The sequence below is a fragment of the Silurus aristotelis genome (assembly GCF_946808225.1).
Source record: "Silurus aristotelis genome assembly, chromosome: 10".
Classification (NCBI taxonomy): Eukaryota; Metazoa; Chordata; class Actinopteri; order Siluriformes; family Siluridae; genus Silurus; species Silurus aristotelis.
This window is the reverse complement of record NC_139583.1, coordinates 20,676,115-20,694,866: the sequence shown is the minus strand read 5'-3', so window position 1 is coordinate 20,694,866 and position 18,752 is coordinate 20,676,115. Positions and strand designations below refer to the sequence as shown.

At 37.2% G+C, this 18,752-nt stretch overlaps 2 protein-coding genes across 10 annotated transcripts in view; one reads left to right on the top strand and one right to left on the bottom strand.

The window, feature by feature from the left end:
* Positions 1 to 13,923, bottom strand: part of LOC310732376 (uncharacterized protein) — a 53,339-nt gene extending 39,416 nt beyond the window's left edge. For 3 of the 5 annotated variants that reach the window (XM_083552795.1, XM_083552794.1, XM_083552796.1), the window contains exons 1-10: positions 13,775 to 13,918; positions 5,332 to 5,392; positions 4,501 to 4,641; positions 3,375 to 3,521; positions 2,637 to 2,765; positions 2,387 to 2,554; positions 1,983 to 2,150; positions 1,126 to 1,248; positions 721 to 834; positions 299 to 551 (exon numbers count right to left, since the gene is read on the bottom strand). In XM_083552795.1, coding sequence (XP_083408921.1) covers positions 299 to 551; positions 721 to 834; positions 1,126 to 1,248; positions 1,983 to 2,150; positions 2,387 to 2,554; positions 2,637 to 2,765; positions 3,375 to 3,521; positions 4,501 to 4,641; positions 5,332 to 5,376 — 1,288 coding nt within the window. In that variant the 5' untranslated portion in view covers positions 5,377 to 5,392; positions 13,775 to 13,918. Of the gene's footprint in view, positions 1 to 298; positions 552 to 720; positions 835 to 1,125; positions 1,249 to 1,982; positions 2,151 to 2,386; positions 2,555 to 2,636; positions 2,766 to 3,374; positions 3,522 to 4,500; positions 4,642 to 5,331; positions 5,393 to 13,774 lie in introns of all 5 variants that reach the window. The other 2 variants (XM_083552797.1, XM_083552798.1) reach the window with 1 other exon arrangement.
* A 4,266-nt stretch (positions 13,924 to 18,189) lies between these two features.
* Positions 18,190 to 18,752, top strand: part of ltbp4 (latent transforming growth factor beta binding protein 4) — an 83,757-nt gene continuing 83,194 nt past the window's right edge. For 2 of the 5 annotated variants that reach the window (XM_083552761.1, XM_083552760.1), the window contains exon 1: positions 18,331 to 18,597. In XM_083552761.1, the coding sequence (XP_083408887.1) occupies positions 18,374 to 18,597 (224 nt within the window). In that variant the 5' untranslated portion in view covers positions 18,331 to 18,373. Of the gene's footprint in view, positions 18,598 to 18,752 lie in introns of all 5 variants that reach the window. The other 3 variants (XM_083552762.1, XM_083552758.1, XM_083552759.1) reach the window with 3 other exon arrangements.

Below are 18,752 nucleotides of genomic sequence, written 5' to 3'. Positions count from 1 at the left end.
AGAACTATGCCACCTGAATTACTTTCTATAATCTTGAGTAGAGTGGAAAGAGATACCACCCATTTGTTTAGCAATATTCTTCTTATAATTATAACCCTTATACCACTTCTTATAACATTCAATGTCAGAAACTGCATAAACCAAGAGCTTGAACTGGAGTGTTCTGGAGAATCCAATAACTGACACATCCTAAACCACATACCTTATACACTATGCAGGCAATGTGTCAGGAAATGACCCGTGTCTGTGAAACTTATTAGCCAAGCAGTGTAGAGTACATGTAAAAAAAAAAAATGACCTTCAAGATCTGAGAGTCTCTGTTTTATCGATGGGTCAACAGGCAAGTCTGCAGACGTGGTAATTGAAGTGGAGGACATCATCTCTTTCTCGGATATCTCCCTCTCATATTTCTCTGTCACTTTCTTTAGCTCCTCTTGGTGCTTCTCCATGAGGTCTCGAACCTGAGTACGCATGATGTGCTTCTCGGCATCCATCTTAGACTGAAGGTTTTCCTTCTCGCTCTGTAGGCGTCTCGAACGCTCGTTCAGCTCCTTTACAAGAAGGTGCAAGTCAGACAGTCATTCCTTTAAGAAGCAATAAAGTCTTTAAATTTAGATTAAATTAATTTAAAAAATCATTTGACCCAATCATTCGGAGAAGCCATTTTCCTGAAACTGTTTTAACATGTGCGCTGAATGAGGATCGATTCCATGTCCTCACCTGGATTTGCTGATCTCTTCCATCCACTTCTCTCTGAAGGACGTCGATCACCTGGGTTTTCCCCAGAAGAACCTCTTCCTTTTCGTGCAGTTTCTGTTTCAGAGCTTTTAAAAGCTGAAAAAAGGTCAAACCAAAGAGTTGCAGCATTAAACCACTGCACACTGAACATGCACCCTCAGTGCATTCGACCTTATCTGTATACACATCTGAATACATTTGTTAAACGCTAATCAAATGAATGTGTGAATCTGTGTGAACCTCAATATGTTCTTCAAAAACACAACTTCTTATATATATATATATATATATATATATATATATATATATATATATATATATATATATATATATATATATATATATATATATATATATATTATATTAATCCAAAATGACTTCTCTTACCTGCTCAAGATCTGCACTAGCATCTGACTTTGCTGCAAGTTTAAAAAGCTCCTGTTCATGCAACTGATTGATCTCCGTTAATCTGTGGTCTTTTTGTAAAATGATGTCCTTAAATGTCTGGATCTGTAACAAAAAAACCCAAAGATTTCTGGTTTTATACAACTGCTAAATCTGTGATAAATAAATAAAGATGAACTGATACATTATTATGGGAAGTATGACTAAAAAGGGAGGGAGGTATAAATGAGTAGATATAAAGACAGCAGGAACTTAAAGAGATGGCAAAGATAAGTGTTTCTAAATAAAAGAATGGATGAAAATAGATGGACAGATGAATGCATGGCAAGTACAGAGCTGCCTAAATAAATGGTACATGATGGCTGGCTGGGTGGTCAGATAAATGGATGGATAGAAAAATGGATTGATGCATAATTGGATGAATAGATAGAATGAAAGTTTTGGACTGCCTGACTGAATGGTACATGACAAACAGATGGCAAAGACAGGTTTGACTAAATAAAATGATGGATGGATGGAGGAATGGATAGACAGATGGATGGACGGAAGGATGGACAACAAGCCTAAATGGTGCATTGTGGTACTACCTGATAGAATGATGCATGATGGATGGATGAACGAAAAACATTGATTGCTTGAATAGTGCATGATAAGCTATGAACAAACTTGTATGAACGACTGAGAGCGAAATGCATGAACTCATACAAGAGATAAATGGATAAATGTTATGAACCAATGGATGAACAATTCGTTGTCATCTCGTTCTCTACCACAGTACAGTTCTCTGATTAATGGTGTACTTAAAAGTCAGCTTAAAAAAAGTGAAAAGTGGATCGTACATTTTGCTTGTACATGTTCTCCTTCTCTTCAAACTGAGCTCTTTCTGTGACCAGCAACTCCCTAAAGCTGTCGCTCTGCTCCTTTAGGAGGCTGTACTTCTCCTCTCCATCTCCGACCTTTTTCGTCAGGTTTTTCACCAGCATCTGCAGCTCCTGCACTGATGATTCCTGAAATAATAAAGCGCATTGATAATCATCACTCAATCACACAATTTCTTCTGTTACAACATACTCACATTCATTAGCTGCCCCTTAATATTAAATAGTAAACTATTTCAACACCAAGTGTTTAGCTGTGTGAGGTATCTGTGTACACAAGAACAAACTGTCTAAGACGTACTTCAGCAATACAGTCTGGTTTTTTGTTAATACGTTGAACAAAAAGGTCAAAAAGTGTTTCTTGCCTTGTTTTCCGGTGTTATTTGCTCCACTGTTTTAACTGCTTTCTCTCCACCAATAGCCATCTGTAAGTGAATGATGTAGTCCTCTTTCTCAGCCAGGCATTTATCCTTTTCCACCAACATGGCATCCATTTCAGCACCGCGTCCCCTCTGGGCTTCCAGCTCCTGTGTCTAAAACGTGAAATTACAAATGAGATACAAAGATATGTCTATTTTTTCCACCAACTATATTAAATGGGCAAAGCTTCTGTACCTTCAATTGCAGCTCCTGGTTTCTTTGTGCAAGCTGCTGCTCAAAGTCTTCCACTTTCCTTTTAAGCAACAAGATTTTCCCTCTGCTGGCTCCGGTGTGCTCAGAGTCCCCCGAATCTCCACTTCCAATCTATACACATTAGTTATCAGAACCTATTAATGATTTATCCACCACTGCAATCTTACCGACTGTAAAATGTAAAATAAATAAAAAGCTTGAACAAAACAAAGGGAAAAAAGGATTAGACTATTCGTAATGCCTCAATTTTATTATTTTTTTTTTTTTTATTCTGACTTTATTAAGTAAAAACTACGCTGTGAGAGAGGCAGCACTTATTACTAACACGTATTTAAGCTGTGAAAATAACAAAAAATATCTCAGAATTCTTTCAGCATAATATAGAACATGAAGTGTCTTTCACAGAGTGACTTCTCCAGTCTATTGAGACTGCACTTTACGTCTAATCATAATGGTTCTGACACGATAACTGCCGGGGAAATGTTAAAAACTATGACTGCTGGATGAACCTCAACCTGACCCTCATTGGGCAGAAACTATCATGCAGACAATAAAGTGAGGAAATAAATGAAACCTAGTTTAAGCTCTCAGCTTTGATCCATATTGCAAAAAAAAAATCTATCAATCAGAACAGAAATCCAAAACAAAGCATTACATCCCAATAAAAGGGACAAAATAATTTAGTCACGTGTCAAATGGAAAAATGATAAGCACCGTTACCCGTTTGAGTTGTGGTGTTGCGGTTTTGCCCACTGGCTCCCCCTGCTGCTTTCTCAGCTCCTCCAGCTGTGAGTTTAGAGACGTGACTTTTGCCTTGTTCTGGAGCCGCATCTTCGAAAGCTTCGCCTCGTACGTCTCTTTTTCAGCCTTGTGCAGTGTGGTAAGAGGGGAAAATAATAAATCATTTTATTGGTTTATAAATGCAACCCTAATTACCTTACATTAGCTTCGTGTTCTTATACACTTTTCAGGTTTGTGCTGAAGCTGCATTACCAAATAAAGTGCTGTTGAATGTGTGTATTTCACCCTGGTTAATTTCTTACAACACTGACAGATTAACTAGACAGCCCAGAAGTCTGCAAATAACCATAATACTCTATTGTTGCTGTGTTTCCCTTGTACTTTGCTCTCCATTCCAGATAGGTAAGCTACTGTGAGAAACGTTATCGAATAAAGCAGGAACGGTTGTGTGCTTTCATGGGCTTCTATCCTGTAGAGCAAATATAATGATGGGTAACAAAATGACGCCATCAAATTGACAGCAACCCGACACAGGTGTTATACACTACTGCACCAAATAATATACCCACAGTGCACTGCAAAAAAGCAGCTGGATTGACACTTCAATCTAAAAGGCAACAACTAAAAAAAAATTGTGTGTCAAATATCAATACATTATTTGTTATTAATTATAATTGATTATGATATTTTATTATAAATAGAATGTTACCCAAAATATTTACAGACAACTAGTCTGTTATATTAAATTCGTAGTTTATTTTAAAAATGATGGCGTGATGGAAAAAAAAAATATTTTCTATGTCATCATGCATGTTCCATTTTAACCGACTGCAAAGACTTTTTTATTAAGCTGTAACTTAAAGCCCCAAGTTTTCAGGGGTCGAGGGCTTTTGACTTTTTGACATGTTTAAAGCTGTTATGACTCAAACTGACGATGAAAACGGATGGTGGTGGTGGTGAGGAGATAATACGACATTTGGAAATGTGGTTACAACTCTGGGTGGTAATCAACATCACATGGCTCTAGTGCTAATTATTTTCAGCTTGTACTGAAGGAGAAATAATAATAAAAGTATCCACATGGTAGGGATCAATAGCTGATCACCTTGAGTTTTTCATCTTTTGTTTTCAAAGCTGCATCTTTTTCTCGAATCATCTCTTTCAACTGAGACACAAGCTGCTCCATCTGAGCCAAGCGCTCCGTCTCCTCGGAGAGAGGGGGGTTAACATCTCCCTCATTGCTGGCCTGAGAGAGAGAGACACAGAGACAAAAACAAGCATGTTGAAAATAATTGTGTATTGCATTCAATGCAAGTCTGTTTTAAAACTAAAAAAAGTAAAAAAATAAAAAAAATTTTTTTTTAATTCAGACAGTGTTGCTATCTAGTTAAAAATAGACAATGATCTTATTATAGCAATGGATATCAATCTTGGTACTACTTTGCAAAATTATGTGTAGTCATATAAAGGTCACACATCCACTTTTTTTTTTTTTTTTTCATGAATGACTTCCTCTAACCTCGATTTCATTAAATATAAAGGGCCTCATTTATCAAGCTGGATACAAACAGAATTACTAATAACTCACTTGTATAAGTGACATGAAAATATAGTAATATTCTGATCACGCAGGCCATAGCACTAAATCTGAGATATTTAATGATATGAAACAATCATCGGAAGCGATACGGAGGTTCTGATTACAATTAATGACTATCTTATATCCTTTTAGAACAAAACACTGTCAATTAAACAAAGTACAAAGAAAATATATAGAAGCAAAAAATAAACACGACAGTATATAGCTTAAATTATTCAGGAATAAGCACAATTCAACACAACAAAATACTTCATATTAACAACACTTTTTAAACAAAAAGCACTGCATTACAAGCTATTTTTGAAATTCAGCATATTTTCTGATTTTGTTACTCACTCCGGGTGAAGCGCCGGCGTCGTCGGAGCCGAACCACTTCAGCATGGTTTAGATCTCAAAACTGTAATGCAGAGGACACACAAGAACTGCATTTATTTCTCTTTAAACTCGTCTATCACCTCATTCTGTAACTTTTTGTAATAAGATATTTAACCTTTTATCAGAGGTGAGAATTGTATTGTCTCATCAGTACAGTACGATATAACTCCTGTAAACCATCCCTAACCTGAGCACTAAACTAGCAATTCAAGGTTAATTCTACATTCATAAAGTCTATAAGCTTCATACATGCAATATCAAGGCAAAGTTCTGCCAACCTTGGCCTTTCTGTATGTCTTGTAAAGTGTAACTACTGTGCTTTGACCTTTGCATGGAGTATTTGTTTGAAAATTCATACCTTTTTTGGGTTTTTTTTAACCATTTCTAACATTGTAACCCCTGACCTATGAACCCCCGACGAGATATGAACAAGGCCACCCAAAAAACACAGGAAAAATCAAGATCAATTAAGAAAACCTTAAAAAAATCCAAATTCAGATTTGACAACCCCACAAACAGAGAAAGAAGACTATCCATAAGCACATGGAGGGAATTGGAACTAAATGTGGAATGCAAAGCTCAAAAAGCACATACCATACTTATGACCCAATACTTTTGGCTACATATACAGTACAGACCAAAGGTTTTTGGTCTGTACTGTATATATATTATTCATACAGTACAGACCAAAGGTTTATATATATTATTCATACAGTACAGACCAAAAATTTTTATATATTATATATACAGTACAAACCAAAAGTTTATATATATATTATATATACAGTACAAACCAAAAGTTTATATATATATTATATATACAGTACAGACCAAAAGTTTATATATATTATATATACAGTACAGACCAAAAGTTTGGACACACCTGCTCATTCAAAGAGTTTTCTTTATTTTCATGACTATGAAAATTGTAGAGTCACACTGAAGGCATCAAAACTATGAATTAACACATGTGGAATTATATACATAACAAAAAAGTGAACTAAAAATGTCATATTGTAGGTTCTTCAAAGTAGGAATCAAGAGAATGCCAAGAGTGTGCAAAGCAGTAATCTAAGGCTACTTTGAAAAACCAACAATATGACATATTTTCAGTTGTTTCACACTTTTTTGTTATGTATATAATTCCACATGTGTTAATTCATAGTTTTGATGCCTTCAGTGTGAATCTACAATTTTCATAGTCATGAAAATAAAGAAAATTATTTGAATGAGAAGGTGTGTCCAAACTTTTGGTCTGTACTGTATGTGTATATATATATATATATATATATATATATATATATATATATATATATATATATAAGTAATCCAATAGTAAAATATTCCAGTATTCTATTCTAGTATTTCACTGGACCGATCCATTATCCAACAACTCCAGCTTCTTTAAGACATGACCCAGAGTGGCTTCTGTAGCAGATCCTCTACTGCAACTTATCCAGGCATACACAATTAATAAATGATGTAGCTGAAAGCAGCTAATCAGGCAAGAGAGAGCAAAAGAGATCTGAAAACAAGGTTTAAGGAACGTGTACAGAAATAAGGTGAACTGGAAGTGAAAATAAAATAAACAATTGAAGTGTTTTTCGAAATCGCAACAAGTTCAACTACAAACCAGGTGGGTAATGTTGTTACAACACACCATGATGTTGGCTTGACCAAGCCAGTCGTAAAGCTTAAAACCATTTCATATGCTTGAAAGATCATTTGAAATCGAAAAAGCAGACATACTAGTTTCGAGATGACAAATAGACTGGAAGTGTACAAGTAGAAAGACTGATGAGGAATATGAAGGGGGGAGAGATATTAAGAGAGCATAAAGCACCGGTAGAAACAGAGTGCGTTACAGGTAAAATGACAAAAACGAGAGGATTAAGGAAAAGCCTTCAGGGTTTTAACATACAGGTGTGTGTGCGCGCGAGTTTTGGCATATTTACTATTGAACGTTCCAATCTAAGAATGTTCAAGTGTAAGTGTATTGGAGTTAAGAGGATATTTGTTTGTCGACTATTGAAAAACTAAGTACAATCGAATAAAAGAAACCCCGTCATGATCAGTCCGAACTGTCTGAAGGAATGTGTTCATTTGTAGGAGCAGCTTGTAAATTCAAATGTCATTGGAAGTCAGTAACATTATACAGTATAACAGAAATAAATAGTATTTCAGCAAATATTTGAAAACAAGCTTTTAAAAATCTCACACCTGAGTATTAGGGACCTCTTCAACTGTAAAATAAACTTCACAAACATCCTCAGCACAGATTCGATTAATAAACCAAATCAGACTATTCAAACCGGAAAGGGAAGAAAAAGAATAACAGTAATATTATAGTAATGTTAAAGTTAAAAGGTCAAAACACTAAGCAATTCTTTCTTTCTTTCGGCTTCTTCCATTAGGGGTCGCCACAGCGGATCCTCCGCACGTTTTGATTTGGCACATGTTTTTATGCTGGATGCCCTTCCTAACGCAACCCTCCCCATTTATCCGGGCTTGGGACCGGCACTGAGAGTGGCTGGGGTTGGTTCCCTGACCGGGGATCAAACCCGGGTCGCAGCGGTGAGAGCGCTGCATCTTAACCACTAGACCACCAGGGGACCCCAAAACACTAAGCAATAAAATGACAATTAGTTTGACTTGTATTCAAATAAAGACAGAAGAAAGACAAGATATTTCATGTGCTGCTTAAACAACTTCATTCTATTTTAAGGAAATACATATTTCCAAAAGTATTGGGTTTTTGAGGCAATGTTGAACAGTGTTCAACATTTAGTCCCAATTTGCTCTTATAGTTCCCACCACTCTTCTGGGAAGATGTTCCACTAGATTCTGAAGTGTGCTCATGGATATTTGTGTTCATCAGCCACAATGGTATTATGAAAGGCAGGAACTGATGTAGGTGAGGAGACCTGGAGTGCGGTCGGCGTTCCAATTCATCCCAAAGGTGTTCAATAGGGATGAAATCAGAGCTCTATAGCAGGCCACTCAAGACCTTCCTCTCCAAAGCATGTAAACCAGATCTTAAGGAGCTCACTTTGTGCACAGGGGCATTGCCATACTGGAACAGGTTTGGGTTGCCAAGTTCAAGTGAATGCAAAATTGTATTATAGTGCATTTAAAGACGTCCTATGAGCCAGTGTTTGTCCTGGTTCGGAGGTGTTATTAGTCCTCATGACATTGGATGCATCATTCATGCAGATAAATATGGACTTGTATATATTTATAAAGTGAAGTCTTTTTGTTTTCTGTGGAAAGTCTGGGAAGACCACTCATTGGACTGGGTGATAACCAGTCACCTCGTTGTACAATACCAACAATTAAGAGAAAAAGCTTTCATTTTCAACAGCCACCCAGTAAAAACAAGAGGTGAAGCTCATAGCAGAGTTGGAACATTTTTTGTGTGACCATGCAGAACTTTGTGGTTCCAACCAGCAGATAGTTAGTTTTCTGTTTTCATTCCATGTGTCATGTTATCAGTCTGTACTCTGTGTGTGGGTGCTTGTGCATTCACCACTAATGGCAAAGAGCATACACATACACTTTTCCTTCTCCTTGTAGAACATTTGCTATTCATATACACCCTCCCTCCAGAGTGTTTCATTTTTGCTGCGAGAAAACCGACTAGTTAAAGGTAAATCATGCCACCCACTATTTAAATTTACTGTGGCAACTGGTAGGAATGGTTACTGCCGACTTCATAGTAAATCAATGAGCGGGAAAGGAAATCACCTCATGTGTGCGAGAGGCATTCATCATTCTAGCTCGTTTACCTCATCTATATACTTTGTGATGTTAGCATAAAAGATTTGAACCTGTTTGAGCAGTCACCTCTCAAGTCTGTAACAAGCTGAGCTGGGTCTTTGCCAGATCTCCTACTATAAACACCGGCAAATGTCTCTCTGCGAAGGTGGTTAGACCCAACTGGATTACAACATGGCAGTCACATGAAAAATCTACTCAAGGCCAAAAGTAAAAAGAGTTTCACAGAAACATTATATACAAGTGATAAAAGCCTAAACAACGGCTGCAACAACTTATTGATAATAATCAATAATGAAATTCATTGTTAACGAACACAGAGTCCCAAGTCATGAGAGCATTTTTTATTAAACGCAACAAAGAAGACTGTAACCTGCAAGTTATGTAAAGAGGAGCTTGTGTGGGATGAAGCATTACAGTGATGCACGTGCACGCAAAACAAAAAACTGGTGTTACGGATGAAGGTGAAACATCAGCACGGTAAGACAAAACTGTATAATCCTCATCATGTGAAAATGGTATAGTTTAATAAAGTGCTTTTGTGTAAACAGTTTGTTTGTAACTTTGGGACAGTCGCACTGGATCTGTTCTGTTGTGACTCGCGAGCATCAGGTTGCAGAATCAGCTCGCTCACAACACAGTGATGGATTCAATTAAACCGGTGGGAACAAACACTAAATCTTAAAGCAAAAAGCAGCAGTAAACGATTACATTTTTAGTCACTGTTGTGGTTTTCAGCAAATGATTATGCATTTGTACACCAGTGCATTTTTTTTTCTTCCAAGCCTGTTAGCTTGCTGTGTTTCTCCGTTTCATTCTCTTTCTATAGCATTTGTCTACTACAACAGTAAACCCGTTTTCTAATGTTTTACTGCGGCTTTACTATGTTCAAATGCTTATTTCAATGTTTGTATATTTAATTTGGGTATATCATTTAATTATGATATGAAATTAAATTAATTATATATTCTAGCTGCTTATAGCTTTACAAATTAACAAAATATCTGTGCTTTTTTTTTTTTTTTAAACAAAGTTTTATTATATATGTTATTTAGGTCCCCCGGTGGTCTAGTGGTTAGGATGCGGCGCTCTCACCGCTGCGGCCCGGGTTCGATCCCCGGTCAGGAAACCAACCCCATAAAGCCGAAAGAAAGGGTTTTTATTGTACATGTTACTTAACAATACTATTATATGTTATAGGGGTACATCGGAAGGAGAATGCTGAGGATGGAGCCACCAGTAAGGAGGAAAAGAGGAAGACCAAGGAGGCGGTTTATGGATGTGGTGAGGGAAGACATGCAGGTAGTTGGGTTGAATGAGGCAGATGTAGAGGACAGGGGGGGGTATGGAGACGGATGATCCGCTGTGGCGACCCCTAATGGGAGAAGCCGAAAGAAGAAGAAGATGATTATATTTTATATAGACTTTTTAAAGCATGGTTGTCAACTTGCCATTTGTAAAATACAATACAAATGTTAAATTACACAAATTGCTTCACCTTGCATACTCAAATGCTATTTTTTTTCTTGTGTTTTTTTTTTTTTTTTTAAAGAAACAACCCAGCATGAGTGAATTTGTTCAAAGGAGAAATCCCTGCATGCATCCCTCAACAAGCAGCTACTATAAGCTTTATAATACACTTTAAAATGTCTAAATTAAAGATTAACTCAACAACCTAACTCAGTACATAGAAATGCCTCCGAAATAAACTATACCACACAAGCAGGCACCACCAATAATCCCACATGATTTCCTAAAATAAACTCAGCTGACCAAATGCACCAATACACACCCCCAGCAACCCCCACAAACATTCTGCTATATTCCAGTTAAACCAGTTATGAAAGGAAATTATGGAAATGCTACGAGCGCTGAGAAAGGAGTCTAAATTATGACATTATGAATACTACATATGTGGTCAAGGGCATGCCAAAGAACTTAACTGGTTTCTACGATCGGTAACATTCAAGATGATCCAATTTAGGAACCGGGATCAATCGGAGGCCACAGATTTAAAGTGAACTTGGTGTCAAGCTACCGAGCTTACGATTAATGCTGGACTTCCTGTAATTCTTTTTTTTTTACTGTTACAGCAGATGAAGTATGAGGATAAGACTAACTGCTGTCTAACTTGAAGTCAAATCAAGATAAAGCACCAAAAGTGTCTTTAAGGTATTTGCTAGTTTGCTGTCTCAGTGTCACATAAGCTGTATATTAACTGCAACACATAGACCTTCATAGTTAGTGCACCTCGCAAGAGTCATACATGTGTGAGCCCATTTTGAAGAGGGAATAAGCACATATAAATTCCTAACATTCCCACACCCCAAACACACACACAACTTTGTTTCAAATTCAACTTCATATTATCATCAACCTGGAGTAGTTCCCTGGTTTGCTGTTTAAATAGAAACATAAAATACGTGTAATGAATAAGCGAAACAGACTTCAAAACTTTACCTAGTATATACCAGTTTACTTTAGCTTGTATATAGTATATACCAGTTTACTTTAGCTATAACTATATACCAGTTATGCTGGTATATACAAGCAATTGTCCTCGGCAGTCGACATACAAACGTTTGTCAAATCTGGAACGTTTTTGATTTGCTATAAATAACATATACAAGATGTCTGAGCAGAAAAAGATCCATCACCCATTACAGTTATCTAAGAAAACACAGGTTATATTTACGCATTTAACAGACACCTTTACGCAGAGCACTCGCTCACTCAACATTTGTGTTACTGAACTGTTACAACCTGAACTCATTGCATACTCAATACTAATTTAACTTCGTACACATCCAAGTTCTCAGCACCACCCATATTATATCATATTAATCATATTATACTGTTTACATGCTGTTTTGCACCTCCTGATTGCGACTATTGCCGTTTTTGCACAACACTGTGTTCATGTTAAAAGGTACACTCTTGTTTATGGGTCTCTCTTTTGCACATTGTACTGCTATGTTGTTTTATGTAGCACCATGGTTCTGGAGGAACGTTGTCTCATTTCACTGTGTACGGCGTCAGCTTTTTATGGCTGAAATGACAATAAAAGCTTCTTGACATGATGTGACTTACGACTAGAGGTCAACCAATAGTGGATTTTTTCCGAAAGCTAGATTGGGTATTGAATCTGTATCGTTAATAGGGATACTGAATAAAAATAAATAAAACAATCGTAAAAATCCATGTAAAATAGAACAATAAATCAGTACCGAATCATAAAAATTTGCTTTAAATCAAATAATTAGGAATATATTAATTACATTAGTAAATAAATGAAATAAAAGGGTTCCCTGGTGGTCTAGTAGTTAGGATGTGGCGCTCTCACCGCTGCGGCCCGGGTTCGATCCCCGGTCAGGGAACCAACTCCATGCATTAGGGTTGCACAAGCCTTAGTGCTGGTCCCAAGCCCGGATAAATGGGGAGGGTTTGGAAGGGCATCCAGCGTAAAAACATGTGCCAAATCAAACATGCGGATGGTCCGCTGTGGCGACCCCTAACGGGAGAAGCCGAAAGAGAAATGAATGAAATAAGTGCAGTGGAATCAGTGATTCGCCACTAGAGGCTGTTCTCATCATGACAGCGGACCGGAAGCCCGGAAAAACTATCAGCATGGATTTTTACCCGATAGCTCCAGTAATCAACTATCGGTGCCGATTAATCGGTCAACCTCTACTTACATCTCATTAATACAACCAAGCAGGGCCTCGCTTAGGGGGGCCTAGTGGTGGCAGCATGGCAGGGATTTACACCCACACCCTTCTGATCCAAAGTCTAATGTGTCAAATGCCCCCCTTATGCATTATACAATAAACACAATTTGTAATGTTGTAGGATTTTGTGTTTTGTTTACAAATTCAAGAGGCTAAAACAGGCAAATTGCATGATATTTTTTTTCTGAGAAATGAAACCAGCACCATGAGCTCAAGCTGAGGAGGAGACACGGGGAAAACAAGGGCAGCATTCATATGAAGAAAAACTGAACCGGATTAAAATGAAACAATAGGCACTCGTGCGTTTAAAAGAAAACAGGTTCGATAGTTTGTTCTCAACAGTAATTGCATTTAGGCTCATTTTATTAAAACAATTTTAATTAAAATGGCATTACAATTATGTGCAAACGTGAATAAGGTTTAGGTCGTGACACTTTAAACATAACATGGTACCTGCCTTGCTAACTACTGATTATACTACTAATATATATAAAATGCACCATTCTGTATATATAATATATATTAAAAAATAGTTAATATAATAAAATATACGAAGCCTAAATAATCTATCTACCTAATATTTTATTTGCCTAAACAGTATTTAAATAGAGAAGCAAATGACTAATCTTGAAATCCCAAACAGGTTCGCACCCAGTTTGCGAAAAATTCTTCCTACTTGGCTTTGATTGGCTCATTCGACAGCACGCGCGATGATATGATTGGATATCAGTTTACCCGACTTGATAGAGAGCCAATCTTATCAACGGGGGTGGAATATTCTCGAATACGGATAGGTAAAAAAAAGAAACTAATGTATTCAGTTATCTAAATAGCTATCGTAATAGCGAACTGGAGATCGTGGAACATGGGACACTACTGACAAGAAACGATTTGGCGCTTACCTGCTTTTTAGGATCATAGAGGGCGAAATATGTTTCCGCAGCTTAATCGTTACCCGCTTGTGTTTCCGCAAATACGGTCAAAATTCCGAGACATCATCACGGGCTCTCATCGCCGCCATCTTCGTCATGTGGGCAAACACGTGTGCTGCGCATGCGTAGAACTGCCCCTGCTAAACATGCGCTCCGTGGCCGGGACACACGTTAGGGGGCGCTGCTGCAACATAACATATATACTCATTAGCATAAACATAAATAGATTGTTACGTATAAAGCTGAACATGCCTAGATTTCTTTGCAGGAAAGTCATTAATTACTGCACCAAACAACAAATTCAAGAGACACTTTTGGTAAATTAAAAGAAGGCTGAAATAAACTGTAACGGAACAAAACCAAACACAGAAGATTAAAGTTGTTTACAAGAAAATTAAGTAAAATTAAATAATAAATTAAAAACAATCAAAAACGTTCTACAGTGTCAATGTTGCTCACTATGGTTCATGTCTGGAAACATAATTGGCCACTCCATCACCTTCACTTTCAACTACCTCAGTAAGGGAGTTGTCATCTTTGCAGTGTGGTTGGGGTCATTATGATGTTGGAAAAGTTCAGTTTCTAAAGACAGGGCATCATGTTCTGCTTCACAATGTCACAGTACATGCTGGAATCCATGTTTACCTAAATGAACCGCAGCTTCTCAGTACAAGCAGAACTCATGCAGCCCCGGACCAGGATGCTACCACCACCATGTTTACACAAGACACAATTTTCTTGGTATTCCTCACCAGGGCGTTGCCACACATGCTGGACACTATCTTAGCCAAACAAGTTTATCTTATCTTATCTTATCAGCCTACAAGGTTCCCTGGTGGTCTAGTGATTAGGATGCAGTGCTCTCACCACTGTGGCCCGGGTTCAATCCCTGGTCAGGGAACCTTTCAGTGCCAGTCCCAAGCCCAGATAAATGGGGAGGGTTGCATTAGGAAGGGCATCCAGCGTAAAAACATGTGCCAAATCAAATGTGTGGAGGATCTGCTGTGGTGACCCCTAACGGGAGAAGCCGAAAGAAAGTTTTATCTTATCAGACCACAGGACATGGCTCCATTAATTCATACTTTTTGACAGGTTGTCTTCAGCAAACTGTTTGCGGGATTCCTTGTGAGCCAGCTTCAGAAGAGGCTTCCCTCTGGGACGAGGGAACAAGGCCATGACTTGTTCATAACGACTTGTTCATAACGACTTGCTCGTGCAATCTGCAATTCTTCAAATGAATCTTGTGTTTATGACAGAACCAATTAATCACTAAAGTAAAGTTTAATGAAGTTTCGGGATCAAGAGTGCTATACTTTATCGTGGATAGGATCAGCAGGACATTTAACTGGTGCCTGGGTGAAGAATAAATAGCCATGCACTGTCATTTTCTGACTGTTTTACGGGTGAAGTGGCAGTTAGGTGAAGCCACACTAACAAGAAATAAAGTGACAAACACTCTGATCGAATAGCAATACACAACATGTCACACAACACTTACCAGCTTTACATTTCTTATTACACAGCAATATGATGCTGTATTGATGTTGGGTTACCTCTAGATGGCGATATGTAGTCATTTTTATGAGTAGCATAGCTAATAAAAGACGTTTGTATGAAATCTGTCTGGAAAAACGCATCTCAAATGTTTATTTAATGGCTTGATTCTTCACTACTACCTTCTTCTACTACCACTACTACCTCCACGTGATATAAAAATGTATGCATCAATGCAAATAGTACAATAAATACCATATACATATATCATATACAGTCCGTACAGTACACAGTGAAAAGAAACATGTCTTTGAAAGTGATGATTTAGTGAGCAAGTTGCTTTTGCAGTTGCTAAATATCTATATCATCAATACCTTATGTCTTTGTTTGTTTTTTCAAGTTTAGGTTTTGCTTCCTTTCTCAGATTTTTACGGCATTTCACTGCATGTCGTACTCTGTATGTATGTGTATGTGACAAATAAAATTTTATTTGATTTGATTTGAGTTTCCTCACAGGAAGGAACTAATAACCGAGGAAGGGAAGGAAAACACAGAATATTTGCAATTTCTAAAATAAGAAGCTATAACTGTATTTTTGGAAAACATATGTTTTACTACATCAAATTGCAACCAAAATCAAAGATTCTACAAGTCCAATTTTCCAAAAGATATTTCCTCAACTGGTTATCAAGGGGTAAATTTGCCACCTTACATCTCTACTATTGCAGTTTTGATCCTTCTAATTCAAGTTTCTACCTGTGTGGAGTTTCACATTTGCTCCTGTTTGAGCAACTGCATTTGGGATAAAGTAAACATACACTCATGCTTTGCTTTAACCAGAACACCTACACACCTATAACACCAATCAGCCATTATGTGGCAGAGGCACAATTGATAAAATCATGCCGATACAAAGTTTTAGTTAATGAGCTTTAGCTTTAGTTAATATTCACATGAACCACGTGAAAAGATTTTAGTCAGTGACTTTAACTGTGTCATGGCTGTTGGTAGCAGATGGGCCGTTTTGATCATTTCGGAAACTGCTTATCTCCTGTGATTTTCACACTGCAGAAGTGGGAAGGGTGTAAGCGGAGGTGAGAAGTAATGAAGTGCAAATACTTTGTTACTGTATTTAAGTAGATTTTTCTGGTATCAGTACTTTACTTCACTGTTTATTTTTTGGACATTTATTTACTTTCACTCATGACATTTTTTACACCAATATCTGTACTTTCTTCTTCGTACATTTTCAAAACAGGTTCATTACTTTAGCATTAATCTATTTGTTGACATGATTAATATGTTTTCTTTTTATTGTGAACCATTTTCAGCCCATCAACCTATTTGTTATCATTGTGTGTCTTTTTCAACCTACCACTGGTGTATCATTTCCTGGCCATTACACACCACTGGCATAGGCTAGTTTACAAAGCTAACAACAAGCGTGGCAGAAGGCAACAAGAATTATAGTTAACGTGATGAGACAGAGGGAGACGGCGATGTAAACATGACTGAGAAAAGAGACATTCCATATCACCTGATCGTCATCATTTTTGCTCTGCTTTGTGTTCAATATGGTGGATGTTCATCTTGGAAACATTTATAAAAAAATAAAACATTTGAAAGTCTTTTGTAATAATATGTTAATATGATGTTAGGTCCAGTTACCAGCACAACACTAATAAGGTAGTAGTAATGGCTACATGTCAGCACTCATACTTCTTTACTTTAACTTGTGTGGAAAAGTGTTATTTTAAAACATATGTATCTGTATTTCTATTGAGTGAAGGATGTATGTACTTTTGCCATCTCTGGCAGTCTGCAGTGTTTAAACAGAATGGTGTAGAAAACATCCTGTTTACTGAGGGTCTTCAGGCCTTGATGTGAGAGATCAGAGGAGAATGACCAGACTGGTCTGAGCTGACATGAAAGCTATAGTAACTTATATAATCGCTATTTACATCCATAGGGAGCAGAAAAGTCACAATGCAGAGTACATGAAACCTTAAGGATTTCCTTACAACAGTGGAAGACAACATTAGGTTTCACTCCTGTCTGAAAAAAGAACAAGAATCTGCTATATTCATGGACATGGACATACCAAAGATCTTCTAAACTTCAACTGGCCAGAGTCTGTGACCATGATTGCCCCAGATTGCTTTTTTGGCTGACAGAAATGGAACCTAATGTGCAAAACATCAAGGTTTGTTGTTTTATGCCTTCTGAGGTATCTTTCTGCCCACTAGTTATAGAGTGTGTTCCGATGTCTGAATGATTTCTTTATTGTGCTGCTTTTTGTTATAACCTCATAAAATAAATGCATGAACGTGCATATTCCGCTATTAAAAAAAGGGAATATATCAAAGGGAGATCATTTCAACTGATTCCTTAAGGAATTAATTTTGTATTAATGTAAGTTACATTTAAAACTAGTGATACAACATTTGTGTTTGTAAGAGCAGGAATACACCCTGAATGGGTTGCTAGTCCATCACAAGGCACCACACACACACACACACACACACACACACACACACACACACACACACACACACACACAAACACATAGAAGAAAACTGGTTCACCCTGAGAAAACCCATTGAGTATCTTCAGTGATGTCAATGTGATCCCAAATGTTAACTCTTTTTATTAACATACTTCACTTTATAATAAAGTCATAAAGTATCCCTTATTTGCAGACAGGATGCTTAATCAAGGGCAAGTGTGCAAGAGGGTGTTAAAAAGCAGGATTGGGACTCAACTCTACACTAAAGTGCTGAAGGAGGAGGTGTGGCCTTGAATGGCAAACTCAAGTATGATTGGCTGTTTCTTTATGCCTTTCAAAGTGCTATTGACTGGATTTTTTCCCTCTTTTATCCTATTATCCCATTCACACTCCTGCTGGAGTCCTAGAAAATTTAGCACACAGCCAGAAGCCTCAGTATTCATTATCTGAAATAATCCTTTTTGAAACATAGCAAAGATTGTAGATGGAAATGTAACAAAATTTAAGTCTAATTAATTTAGTTTTACATCTATGTTAAAAAAAAATTGCATCCAAACTTTGGATGCACCATGCTACACTGGAGCAATTTTTTCACTTGTGCATTTGGATGTGTGTTTTTAATGTTCATCTCTTTTTCTGAGACAAAAAATCCAACTATTGGATTGATGCCATCTGAAACCTCACAAACCAAAAGCAACTCAGGCTTTAATTCCACTGGTCCTAAACTCATGAGAGGGCTGAAGTACATCCAGACCAGCACGAACAGAGCAAGAATACAGATTGATTTAAGTGGGTGAGTGTGTCATTCAGTTCAATTCAATTAAAGCAATTTCTTTTATACAACATTGTGCATTTGTAGCAAGATACATTAAATTCACTGCATTATATGTTCCAGTATTTATCTGACCTGACTAATGACTGATAATTTACCAAATATCCAATGTACAT